Raw genomic sequence first — 13,428 nt, forward strand, 5'->3', positions numbered from 1 at the left:
CAACTTTATACTAATTGATACTCCGTATCAAAATAAATGACTTTAAAATGATCCGACTTTGTATTAAAATTAGTGTAAAGTTAAGCCATTTATTTTGAGATGATGGAAGTATAAATTTGAGTCATTTATTTTGGAACAGAGGGAGTATATGGTGGAGTGGTTGAACATGTTTTAGTCCCTGTACCAAACAATCCGCTGCAGATGATTCGTTTTGTAAAGGTAACGCTCTCAGATAGCAAATGAAGAAAGAACACCATCGCTTTTGGCCTGGGATTTTTTTTTTGTACTAACAGCTTTTGCTCTTGGGATACAAAATACCGTCACCAAGAAAGAAGAAATAAATCAACCAACAGAATACACATCCTGGTTCTTTCAACTATGTACACTTTACACAATTTGGACCCAAAAAAAAAAACATCTCTCGCACGCACGCAAACACGCGCGTGGCATCGTTCTGCTCACGCCCCTCTGTCCCTTCTCTGCCTCGGCGAGCCCCGGCTCTCTTTCCCGGCCACCGAGCTGGCGTACTTGGGCGCCGCGCTCTCGGCGTGCACGGCCGAGCGCTGGCACTTCTTCCTGGCCGCCGCCGCCGCCGACACGCTAGCGCCGCCGTCCTTGGCCTCCTCGCCGGCCGCCTTATCGGGCTCGTCGTCGACGAGCTTGGCCTCCGGCGCGGTGTAGACGAACAGGCCGGCGGGCACGTCGCCGCACAAGCGCATGAGCGGCTCGAGCGAGTCGACGACCTCGCGCATGGTGGGGCGGTTCTTGGGCACGCTGTGCAGGCAGCTGTAGGCGACGGCGGCGGCCTTGGCGGCGGCCTGGTCGGAGTAGCTGCCCTCGAGGCTGGGGTCCATGACGCGGTGCAGCTTGTCCGGCCGCCGCAGGTAGGGGCGCGCCCAGTCGACGAGGTTCTGCTCGCGGCCGCGGCGGCGCTTGTCGACGCTCCGGCGGCCCGTGAGCAGCTCCAGCAGCACCACCCCGAAGCTGTACACGTCGCTCCTCGCCGTCAGGTGGCCCGTGAGGATGTACTCCGGCGCCGCGTAGCCGTGCGTGCCCATCACCCGGGTGGACACGTGCGTGTCGTCCCCCGACGGCCCCTCCTTGGCCAGCCCGAAGTCCGACAGCTTCGCCGTGTAGTCCTGCAGTAACATAACCACCACACAAGGTCAGAATCACCGCTCGATCGACGTGTGTTAATGGTAATTACTGGAGTAATAAACACGTGATGTGCGTGCAGGGTTGTTTGGGTGGATGTGTACCCAACTGTTTCTGCTTGTGTGGTATTTTGACATTTGTACTACGTACGTGGTTAGATGGAGTGTCAAGTATGGTGGCTGGGTTAGGTGATCATGATTATATATACTGGAGTAGATGTATGCTGTAGGTGTGGTTGATTTAGACATGTGCGACTATGTTGGCCGGCTCCTGCAGCCTAGCCTAGGAGAATTAATTAGGAACAAGAAGAGGCCAATTTTGTATTATCCTCGAGGGCAGGTACGTACGTTTCCTACCTCCTCACACTGACAGGGACATTTAATTTATGCTTGTGCGATCCCGTCCGAGGCATGGGCAATTCAACCCGGGAAAAAGGCTACTGCTTCTACGCATATTCAAAACTTGTGCTAGTCAGTGGCCAACGGGTAATTAAGTAGTACTAATCGAGATTTAGTCCATGGCTTTGCTCGTTCAACGGATCAAGTCTTTGAGAAGCTAGATCAACAAAACAAAATAGCAAACCGACAGAGATCGGCCAACTAGCTGGTTTCAAAACGTGCTGGCACGTACGTACGCAGGAAGCGGGTGAAGGAGACGGTCATCATATCATATCATATCATATATACTCGTACGAACTAGTCGTGCGTGCGTGTATACGGAGGAAATTAATGGAGGTATGAACGGGGATATGATATGCCCGCCGGCCGGAGTTGGTAGGGATGGGACGGAAGAAGAGCACTGACCGATTCGAGCAGGATGTTGGAGGCCTTGAAGTCCCTGTAGATGACCGGCGTCTCGGCCTCGTGCAGGAACGCCAGCCCCTTGGCCGCCCCCACCGCGATCTTCAGCCTCGTTGCCCACGGCAAGCTCGCCAGCAGATCTGCGCAACGAGAACCATATCCCAGATCAGCAAACATGTCGGCGGCGCCATGTATACTACCGTGATGGACGAACAAATTCTCATGGATGACGACTCTGGTGCAGTGCTGCTTACTCTTGAAGAGGTGGTGCTCGAGGCTGCCGCGGGCCATGTACTCGTAGACGAGCATGCGGTGGTGCTCCTGGTAGCAGTATCCGACGAGCTTGACCAGGTGCGGGTGGCTGAGCTGCATGCCGAGGTAGACGACCTCGGCGAGCCACTCTCGGTGGCCCTGCGGCCCCTCGGCGTCCAGGTACTTGACGGCCACGTGCTGCGGCTGCATCCCGGCGACCACCTTGTCGTCGAGGAAGCCCTTGTAGACCGGCCCGAACCCGCCCTCCCCGATGAAGTGGCTGCCGGAGAAGTTGCGGGTGGCGGCCCGCAGCTCGGCGACCGTGAAGGCGTGCATCCCCGACGAGGCCAGCGTCCGGGACAGGTCGTCGAAGGAGAGGGAGCGCAGCCTCGCCGTCGCGCTCGGCGCCCGCCGCATCGACTTCTTCTTGCCCTTCCTGGTGGGCGGCGCCGTGGCCTTGGCCGTGGCCGTGGCCGTGGCCGCCTCGTCGCCGTCCGCCACCGCGGCCGGGTCCGTGGCGCCGCCGCGCGGGTGGAAGCAGCCCATCAGGAACGCCCTCATCGTGCCGCCGGCGATGCTGCGGTCGATGGATGGATGGAGGTCGAGTGGTTCGTCCCTGGTGGGTGTCGTGATGGAGTGCAACGAACAATGGGGATTGGGAGAATGGATGATGGGTTGACGAGAAGAGATGGATGATTGAGGGTGGGTGGCGCGTGCGCGTGTGTATATATAGCGGGGTGAGGGTGATGGGTTGGTCGGACGGACGGATCGGGTCCTGGTCACGGGGGGAGGGTGTAAACGGAAGGGCCCGTCGACGGTTTGACCGGAGCGACGCGGCGAGGTAGACGAATGAAAGGAACCCGCGTGGGCTGCGCGGCCGGTGACGACGTCGATGCTGCACGGCGAGGTTGCTCCGGCGAGCTGGGTGTTGTGTGCTGGCCTGGTGGGTTGAAGGTGAGTGCGACTGGCTCGACCGCTAGCTAGCTGGCTAGCTGCAAGGAAAAAATGACCCGGAACGCAGCTGGCGGCCGGCGTCCGACGTGTGTACGTAGCGACGGCGACGCGTGTGGACTCTAGCTCGTGTGCTTGGCTCTCCAAGAGTGCATGCGCTGCAATTCTCTTGCCGGCATGCGGTTTCCGGCCAGTGCGCATGACAGGGATGCTGCTCGTACGTGTCGACGCGCTGTGATGCACGCTAGCTGTAGCAAAAAAAAATTTCGAGGGATGGGTTGTAATTTTGTTTACCACTTATTATTATTATTTCCTCTTTTCCTTTTCTTTGCCGGGAAATCGATGGCGTTTCTTTTACACCGCTAGCTGCGTCTTCGGAGTTCGGATGGTTGCTGACACCATCTTCAACAGTTGTTTAAAAAATGCTCCGCATGATAAAAAATTCGTTTTTTGGATGTCGGACAGCTTCAATAGACGCTGTAAAACAGTGCGCACGCTAAAAACTTTTGGACGCGCCTTGAAAAGCGCTATCGCGCGTAGCATATTTGGTGCGCCCGCTTGCGCGCGTAACAAACTTTGTGCTGCTGCCGGTGGGGTCGTTGGATTGGGTTGGATTGGGCGCTCCATTAACGCGCATCCGTTGAAGATACTCCGGTCCTCGTGTTTTAAAAGTGCTACAGTGATGTGCTAAATTTTTTATTGAACGCGCTATTTTTGTGCTGCTGTTGGAGATGCTTTGAGGGAATCGGCAGCATCGATCGGGCAAACAAGCTGAGAAATGGCCACCTGCCTTTAGTTACCATTTGAGAAATTAACAGTTTAATAGTTTGAGATTGATGGGGGAAATTAACGGTTTAATAGTGTGAGATTGACGATGGAAGGGTTGAGCTGCGCGTTATATATGTGTCAGTGTCAGCGCTGTGGGAACTCTTGTGGGTGCCTCTCGCTTTTGGAAACGATGCGTTTGGCCGGCTATCGTACTATACTAAGGCGTTTTTTTTGTTTGTTTGAATAGTTTATAGGTTGCTTACCACATATGCCATGCGGTTATGCTAAGGTGTTTTGTTGTGCGCTAGCTAGCTTGCAGCGTCGTACCGTAGGCCAGTCGCTCTCACGTCGAAGGTAAGATGGCGACGCGCCCACTGGTAGCCTAATCAAGAGGCGTCTTTGACAAGACCAATTCGGGCGTAGGTATGTTTCTCCTGTTAATTGCTATACTAGTTTAATTCTCAACAACTATGGGGATTTCGACAACATGTATATTTTCTTGAAAAGATTAGTGTAGAAAATTTCAAAGCACTGCCATGGAAACTCATAACGCTGTTCACCGATCTTATCGTACGTCTAGCTGAAAAGCTGTTGGAAACGAAGATGCCTGAGCAGCAGGAAGCTGTTGGAAACCTCGAATATGTTTGCTGACAGTGTTGAAAGGCTCAACTACACACGTTGCGATCGATATCCACTTATGCAGTTGATTATAACGCAGTTAAGCTAAGCACGCACGGCCCGATCAAACGGTGCTAGCAGTTGCGTAGGATGAAATATGATTTGACCAACTGGTCGCGTGTGGTTTTTTTTTCTTCCTCTGCACAGACGTCTTTTGTCAAAGGGCAGTGGCTGGGGAAGGCCAGGCGAAAGTGCAGCGCAGAACCTTCTTCGCCTCTGTATATCGATCTGCATGTGCGTACGTGTTGTCCGAGGCAACGGTCTTGGAGCAGCATCTTTTGTCATAAAAAACAACGGTGAAACATGTGGATTTACGCACGTTTAGGATTGGAGGCTCTTCCTCGAGCTAGCGCGCGGCATGCGAGGTGCATGCATGCGTGCATGGGGCGACGACCTGGCGATATGCATTACGCGTCCGTGACGTACGTGACCTCCCGTTACATACCTGTACGTCCCAAAGGGTGACGGGTAACCGTCCATTGACTCCCGAGAAAAGGTCTTGGACCAGATTTTGCATCTGGGCTATTTGTACATCTATGATAATGTTTTATTTATCATAAGGAGCTTTTGCCTCCCGAGTGTCGATCATTTTCCATGAAACTGAATAAAAAAATCCATCTACGATTTGCTTATAGCATTGTGCTAAAGAAAGCTCCTGTGCGTACCTAGCTTTATCCGGCCGGGCGTACTTGTCAACGTTTGAGCGTGGATGTTTGGTCTTTCTCTTTGGGAGATCACAATCTAGAAAGCCGTGTTGCCTTTTTTTTAGAAGCTTGGGTTGCCTTCTCTTGTGTTTTACTACCTGCTGTTCCTGTAGCAGTAATAACTAAGTACGTGCCCTCGTTCTACTAAGCGCCGTCGAAAGTTAGGTCAGGCGGAACTAAAGATTTGCCTTTCTCCTGGCCATGCAACATTTCGCCACCCCATGCATCGATTTGGCGTGTTCAAAGGAAAGCTGTGGTGTCTCTTTCTTTGCCGATATGCTCTAGCAACATAAACTTGTGCGCCGCGGGTTGATCCGGACGTCCATACTGTGTATTGTCAACATGTTAGTTTGGACTATATATGCTGCAAGTTTATATTACACTATATATCAACCACAAGCACTGCATGCATCGAGCCATCTTCTACCGCGTGTAAACAAAGTCTTGAGGACATTCTAATTAATTAACTACCGCCGAGACGGGACGAGAAGCTGGCGACCCATTCATTCACATGCACACGTCTTTTAATTTGTCAGCCAACCGATCCATCGATCGGGGTCTAACACAACGCGCGACCGCGACCGTTCCCTCTCACAACGTCTGAACGTCAGCCAGTCAAATTATAGTATATGAATAAACCACTCCAATCTCCCACAAGTCAATGGTTTACACTATAAATTTGACACCACTAGGTGCTACTCCCACAAGCAAGCAAGCAGCTCGATGGAAGTGGCAGGTGGATGGGGATTGGCCGTTGCTAATTCCGCGCGCGTGTACGGACGGACGTGTAAACGGAAGCAACGTGTGATCTTGCGCCACACGCCGCGGCGGCTAGCCAGCCAGAACTCAATGGGCGCGCGTGTGCCTGCGTGGCTGTGTGATGGCGTCGCCGCGATCTGGCCGGCCGTGTGTGTGAGCATTTAATTATACTCCGTCCGTTCCTAAGGCTGCTCATAGTGGGGAGTAACTTAGCCAAGTAACATGCACATGTTACTGGTCTATGTTACTACCTTCATAGTGGGTAGTAACATTTGTGGGATGTTATATTAATTAGGATATAGACTCATTTTGTATTGGTATGTGTGATGTTACTGTAACATAGCTAGTTACCACAAGCACCTCTCTCCTCATTAACTCACTGCCACATAAGCAAATTTGCATTGTAATGTGTGATGTTACTACTATGTTACTCCCCACTATGGCCAGCCTAAATACTATAAGTCTTTTAAGCTATTTCACTAGGGCATGTCTATATACATCCGTATATAGAGTCTATATACATACAGAGCAAAATAAGTGAATCTACACTCTAAAGCATGTCTATATAAATCCGTATGTAGTCTTCTAGTGAAATCTTTAAAAAGACTTATATTATGGAACGGAGGGAGTATAAAACTGAGCGAGTATTTAATTATATACTTATGACCAGGATGCACGTGTGTTGACAGTGTTGTGGCTCTTGCACTTTGCTGTAAGAGTAGAGATGCGGTTATTTCATTAAAAAGAGAGAGTAGGGATGCTGCAATTCCATGGTGGGTATACAGATTTTCAGCCATCATCTACGTGTCGTGCTGTGATGCACACTGTAGCATTTCTATTTTATCTTTCCTGATAGCGTTTTATTATCATTGTACCTTATAAAATAGACTTTCGTGTCCGTTTTATAAATAAAGCAACCAACGTCGATCATCTTATATAGACCCACGTCATCACAACACAAGCACACCACCACAAACCACGCACACATCCAAGGCAGGACACATAGACAGTGAGCGTAGCAACACTACCCCTAGCACTACAAGAGCAAGAGGAGTTCTCAGTCGTAAACACGCCACGGCGAAGAGATGAAGCCGCATATGACAAACCGTGTGCTCCAAGGCGGCGCCTTCAGGAAGGTTACGACACCAGAATGCCGCCACTGCCCGACCCGAGGATCAGAGTTTCCCCTGAAGCAACATGAGGGCAATGAGAGCCACGACGACGCCTTCAAGAAGGGAGCGAGCTACGCCGCCGCCGGTCCATCCAAAGATGGATCAGGTTTTCACCCCGGTCAACACTCACCACCACCAGAGCCACACCCCGTGACCACGCCGCCCACACGGCCATGGGCACCGGGTAGCACCTAGCCACGGGCTCTACCATGAGCACCGCGGCATCATCATCAGGGCCGCCGCCCCAACAACCCAGACCTGGACACCACCTCACCCGAGAACAACTGCTACCCCAACCACAGATATGAGCGAGAAGGACCCGCCTTTCACACCCCTGGGTGGTCCCCAACAGGGCTCCATCGACTTGTCCTGCTGCCCGGCACGAGACGAGGTTGGTCCTGCTGCCGAGCGCGAGACGAGGTTGGTCCTGCTGCCGGGCGCGAGACGAGTGATGGACTGTAGTCGGGGAAGGGCCGAACCTACGACGAAGGTAGCAACCAGACGACGAGGAGAGGGACCGAAGGTCGAAACAGACAGCCTACAGACGAACCGACGCCGGAAAGCCAGCCGCTGCCCCAGCCGGCCCGCCGAGCTGCCGTGTAGCCGCGGCGCCACCAGGAGGCCACAACCCGTGTCGGGCCTCCACGCGCAAACGCCCAGGGCCGGAGCACCAGCCACGCCGGGCCGCTGCCCCACCTGCTCCACCCACTCCAATCCCGCCATCAGGTCTGGGCGAGCGCGCCGCCACCAGCCCCGCAGCCGAGCAGCCACCACCCCACGCACCCATGAAGGCACGAGGAACCTTCAGGAGCAGCAGGGGGAGCCATCGGCGGCCACCAGGCCAGCTGCCGACTAGATCTACGCCACTGGATCCAGATCGGGCCACCGCCGCCGCGACGGGCGTCACCACGTGCAGACCACCGCATTGGGCCACGCGTCCGCAACATCGCTGCCAAACGCGAGCTACCACGCCGGCGTGCACTGCACCCACGCGCCGCCGCCGCGCCGCCGCCGCCCGAACATCCCGGCCAGCGTTGTCGTCTTCGAGGGGGGAGTGAGGAGCCCCGCCGCCGCCGACGCTCACCGGGCTTAGCGTGGTGGCGCACACCGGCGGCAGCAAGGACAGGGGAGGAGAGGGAGAGCCCGACCCAACGGCGCTAGGGTTAGCCCTCCCAATCGCTCGCGGGAGCGAAGCGAAAGGTGACGAGCCAACACTGCATCTTCGAGTAGGTGTTGAGCTGATTAGCAACATAGATTCCCTCAAAATAAAAATAAATTGCAGTATGGATTCAGCAGAGCCGCTGAAATTAGCCACCTTTAGAGCTTCTACACTCGGACCCCTCAAACCAGCCTCAAATGTTCGGACAGCCAACCCGATCACTGACCGGTCATAAAAAATTGATCCAGCTGGACCCCTCATACCCATCTCAAACGTTTGGAATGACCGGCACCCTTATATCTATCTCAAATATAAAGACGATATGAGGGCTCGCGGACGCGTTTGGACATGTACGGCTAGTGTGTCACGTAGGACGCGACCCCATCCCCAACCACCTTTTCTCTTTTTTCTCTTTCTCTTTTCTTCCCCACCAATCAATTACAAGTGACCGGACATATGAGAAAAAATCTGAAAAATGCATCTGCATAGATAAAAAAAATAGGGACTCAAAACAGACACATTTGACCGAGCGCGTCCGCAGACGTTTGATGGGCCGGATTTGCGAGATCCGGCTGTAGATGCTCTTAGCTAGCATTTGACATTGAGAAGTCAAGTGATTAATAATTTGATGATGATGGAAGAAACTGAGCGTTACGATGTGTCACTGTCATGGTGTGCGAAGTACTCTTGTGGGTGTCTCTCGCTTTTGGAAAGGAAGCGTTTGGCCGGCTACTATACTATGCTAAGTTGTTTTGTTATGCTAGCTAGCTCTAGCTTTGCCTCGTCGTACCGTACGTCGTCTCATGGCGAAGGTAAGATGGCGACGCACCCACCCACCATCCTAGCTAGCTAATTAAGAGGTTTCTTTGATAAGACCAGTTCGGGCGTAGGTATGTTTCTCTTGTTAACTTAATTCTCAACCATAACAGGGAACTTGACAACATATGTATTTATATTTTTTGGAAAGGGAGGAAAATTTCAAAGTAGATCTTCCCTGGAAGCTGATGACGCTGTTCACTGATCTTATATTCTAGCCTGGATCTTCAACACGTACGCTTGAGCAGAAATTGTTGAAAAACTCAAACGTGTTTCTTTGACAGTGTTGAAAGACTCAACCATACGTTGCGATCGATATGGTTAATTAACTCATGTGAGTGTGACACGATCCTTCCCTTTTCTTGGACTGCAATTAAGCACACACGGCCCGATCAAATGGCACACACGAAACGATACTCTATATTGTTGATCTGAAGACTACACCAGGAAAGACAGACGGCAGACTTAGATCGCATGTGGCCCCGCGCCGCTCCCTCCCCGGGGCGACACGGGCGGCGGCTCCAGACCCATAGTCTCTCCCCTCCCGCCTCCTTCTCTCCTTGTCGTCGTCGTGGCCTTCGGCAGGGAAAGCCTGCGCGGAGCCAGCGGCGACGGGGCGCTCTTTGGCTGCCCCTCGTTCGTGGGATGGGGATACGGCGTGTGGTCGGCAGCTGACCGGCGCTTGGCTCCGGGGCGGCGTCCTGGCTCGCGGTGGAGGAGGTCTCCCGTGTGTGGCGCAAGATCTGATCGCGGCGGTAGGCGCGCCGCTGCGGGACCCAATCTAGACCCTCTAACACTGCGGCCGTCTAGGACGGTGGTGCTGGAATGGAGGGAGGCTCGGCTCCCTGCTGCGCGTCCTGGAGGGGCCTTTGCTGCGTTCCTCCTGCTTGGTGCCGTGGTGGTGCCGGCTGGTGGTTCGGCTGACGGGTTGCGGATCTGGCAGCTCGTCTGGCGAGTTGGGATGGGGTGGCGGACCACCCTCCCTGCTAAGGTCCTCTCTGGCTGAAGCGTGTGGCCGACGGTGGTGGTCATCTCCTCCGTCGAAGGTGGTCGGTCTGAGGTTGGATGGTCAGATCTCGAGATCCGCCATCTAGTTCCGGCTATGAGTCGGGAAGACATAGTTGCCGGTGAAAACCGAGCCGATAACAGACGATGGCGGCGTTCTGTGTCGTTACCTTGATGAAGGCATCGTCGTGTAACTATTGTCGACCCACTCATGCTGCTCCGGAGGAAACCCTAGGATCCGGTCTTCCAGATCGGATGATGGCGGTACTGCGACGTCGTTTTCTTTCTTGGGAGCATTGTGTGTGGAGCAGAGCTGGAAGACAGAGGCTGGTGGTGGAGCGGCTTCATCTTGCACGGAGCTTTCGGTGGAGCTGTCAAGTCATGCCTGGGCGACAGGTGCTAAGTTGTGTCATGCCTGGTCGGCAGGTACTACGCACGAAAGATCTTCCATAATCTTCGCGTCTGGACTGACGAGCACGGGGCGGTGGCGCAGTTGGGCGCCGTGGTGGCGTCAACAGATGGACGGACTGACAAGGATGATACAAATCTCTCTCCTGAAGATGGGTCAGCGGTCCGATGATGATGGCGGCGTCTAAAACGTGTGCATGTGGTGTACGCTTTAGGTTTACTGCACTGGCTGTGGGTTCCGATACAACCACTAGCTAGGAACGATCATGTCCGTCGTTGTGACCGCATTTTGAAATGCGCATGAAAAATTCAAAAAAACAAACAAATGGAAAACCTTTTCATTGTGTCATTATATGTGACCCACTTACCAGGAAAGATAATAAAAACTTGTGATACGATAATTATTTTAAAATTTCTTCTAAAAAATGAGCTATCATGTGTGAAGATTAATGACTTTCAAGTTAAATGACGAATGTTATGGCCATATTCATGGCATACTTCGTTCAAATGATCTCATATTGTGTAGAGGGTGCATCTTGAAATGACAGACAATGTTGCCTAAGGAAGTTATCATTTTTTTTGGACGAAAAATTTATTTGTAATTTTTTGAGTACTTAAAATAAGATTTTTTTGTGAAGGACCTACGATAAATTTGTTTTTCTTAATATTACGCCATATTTAATGTACAATTGATCAAATGGTTGGGTGTGAGAAGTTTTGATCCACCTCTTATGAAAAAGACAAATCTCCGACGATTCAGTAGGAAGTCGGTCAAATTTAAACTGCAGGTGTCTCATAGTTTGCTCTTTATTTTTTTTCAAAAATTATTTTTAGATACATAAGTATCTATTTAATCAGGAAACATCCAAAAATTTCCAAGATTCGACCACTACCTAGGAATGGTCATACCCGCCGTTCTGACCGCATTTTAAAATGGGAATGAAATTTTTAAAAAAATCAAAAAAATGAAAAACCTTTGCATTATATTATTATATGTGACAAATATATACCAGATAAAATAATAAACTTATAATACGGCTATAAGTTTTAAAAAGTGTTTTTAAAAATTAGTTATCATGTGTGAAGTGACATACGGTTGGATTGGCATCGTTCATTTGTCGTGCAAGCTGCATGGTCCGCCCGACACATAGTGCCTTTGTTCATTAATAGTGTTTGACCCTGTATGGTAAAGGTTGTAATGAACAATTGTAATACTATTATGTGTTCTCAACATCATGATTATGGCAGAGGTCATATTTTATATAATTAATATATGAGGAGGTGTTTTTGAAGAAAATAGTACTACTACACTACTAGTTTTTTATTGGACGAAAAATGATACTAGTAGTTGTATAGTATGAGCGAACCAACATATGTTGGATAGTTAGATGGATAGTGATATCCCCTGCTTATCAGAAAATTTAGGGTTTAAATTCTGTTGCTCGCATTATTTCTAAATTTATTTCAGGATTTTTGACATGCGCATTCAGTGGAAGGAGACGTTTCCGCTGCCGACGACACGTCTACGATGACTTCCTAAATCTTAAGATGATATGTCGGCTCAAACATTCGGAGATGGTCATAGAGATATGATGTGTTTGTATGCGTTCATAAAAATAAGTGTATACTATTGTATACGAGCTCGCTTGTGTTTGTATTATGTTTAGAAAAAAATTGTCAACGAAGAAATATGGATTTGATAAGCCAGCCGCGTGGTTTTTCTCTGCACTACATACATCGTTTGTCAAAGCCTCAAAGGGCAGTCGCTGGGAAGGCCAGGCGCAAGAATAGTATAGCATCTTGTTGTCGTGAAACAGTAAAGTAAAGCAAGGTGGATTGCGCACGTTTGGATTGGACTCTCCCTCGAGCGTGCAGCACCCAAAGGCGCATGCATAGGGCGTGCGACGACGTCGGTAGCAATATGCCAATGTGCAATACGCGTGCGTGACGTACGTGACCTCTCCCGTCCGTACGTCCCAATGCGCGCCCGTTGACTCCGAGAAAAGGCAGCTAGCTAGCTGCTTTCTCTTGCTCATATTTTGCTTCCGGACTTGGTATATTTGTGTCGTCACAAGGGAGCTTTTGTCCCCCGAATGTCAACCATGTCCATGAAACTGAACAAGGAAAACCTGCCTATGATTACTTAGCATGCTGAACAAAGCTCCCGTACGTAGCTCTTGTCAACGTTTGAACGTGTGTCTTTCAGCTGGCCTTTAATTTCTCTTTGAGAGATGAGAATCTAGAAAGCTGTGCTGCCTTCTCTTGTGTTTTACTGTTCTACTAGCGCCGTTGAAAGTTAGGTCCAGCGCAATTTAGAGATTTTGATTTGCCTTTTCCGGTCATGCAATTTTTCATCACCCGGTCGATTTGGCATGTTCAAGGAAAACCTGTGGTCTCTTTCTATCTTTGCTGATGGAAACAGAAACTCCAGCGGCGCGGGCTGATCAGGACGTACGTACATACCATGTATTGTCAACATGTTAAAGTTGGGCTACATAGGATGCACTACGGGTACTAGTAGCTAGTTTCGTCGAAACAAAGGTATCAGGACATTCTACAGGTAATTAACTACCGAGACGAGAAGCGACCCCATTCATTCACACGCCTTTTAACTTGACAGCCAACCGAGCGAGAACGATCCAGGTCAACACAACGCGCGTCGGTCGATCGGTCAATCAAATTTTATGTACGTAAACAAACTCCCAAGTCAAAATTTAACACCACTAGCTAGTAGTGCGACTTGTTTACAGGAGCCTCCCACAAGCACAAACAAGCAAGCAAGCAGCTTGATCACGCACGCG

The 13,428-nt window shown here is 50.9% G+C and overlaps 1 protein-coding gene across 1 annotated transcript; it reads right to left on the reverse strand.

Moving 5' to 3' along the window:
* Nucleotides 1–260: 260 nt before the first annotated feature.
* Nucleotides 261–2,919, reverse strand: LOC123403126 (serine/threonine-protein kinase RIPK-like). Its single transcript, XM_045097089.1, has 3 exons — nucleotides 2,210–2,919; nucleotides 1,959–2,095; nucleotides 261–1,139 (listed from the first exon to the last, which is right to left on the reverse strand). The coding sequence occupies exons 1-3, from the start codon at nucleotides 2,766–2,768 to the stop codon at nucleotides 459–461; spliced, it is 1,377 nt and encodes a 458-aa protein (XP_044953024.1). The 5' UTR covers nucleotides 2,769–2,919; the 3' UTR covers nucleotides 261–458.
* Between the last annotated feature and the right edge of the window lie 10,509 nt (nucleotides 2,920–13,428).

This window comes from Hordeum vulgare, chromosome 6H, assembly GCF_904849725.1.
Source record: "Hordeum vulgare subsp. vulgare chromosome 6H, MorexV3_pseudomolecules_assembly, whole genome shotgun sequence".
Classification (NCBI taxonomy): Eukaryota; Viridiplantae; Streptophyta; class Magnoliopsida; order Poales; family Poaceae; genus Hordeum; species Hordeum vulgare.

Excerpts from the sequence above, each read along its gene's own strand:
- LOC123403126 (XM_045097089.1), bottom strand. The coding sequence starts at position 2,768 with ATGAGGGCGTTCCTGATGGGCTGCTTCCACCCGCGCGGCGGCGCCACG. Across the intron at positions 2,096-2,209 it reads CGAGCACCACCTCTTCAAGA|ATCTGCTGGCGAGCTTGCCG; the intron begins GTAAGCAGCACT and ends CTCGTTGCGCAG. Across the intron at positions 1,140-1,958 it reads CCAACATCCTGCTCGAATCG|GACTACACGGCGAAGCTGTC; the intron begins GTCAGTGCTCTT and ends ATGTTACTGCAG.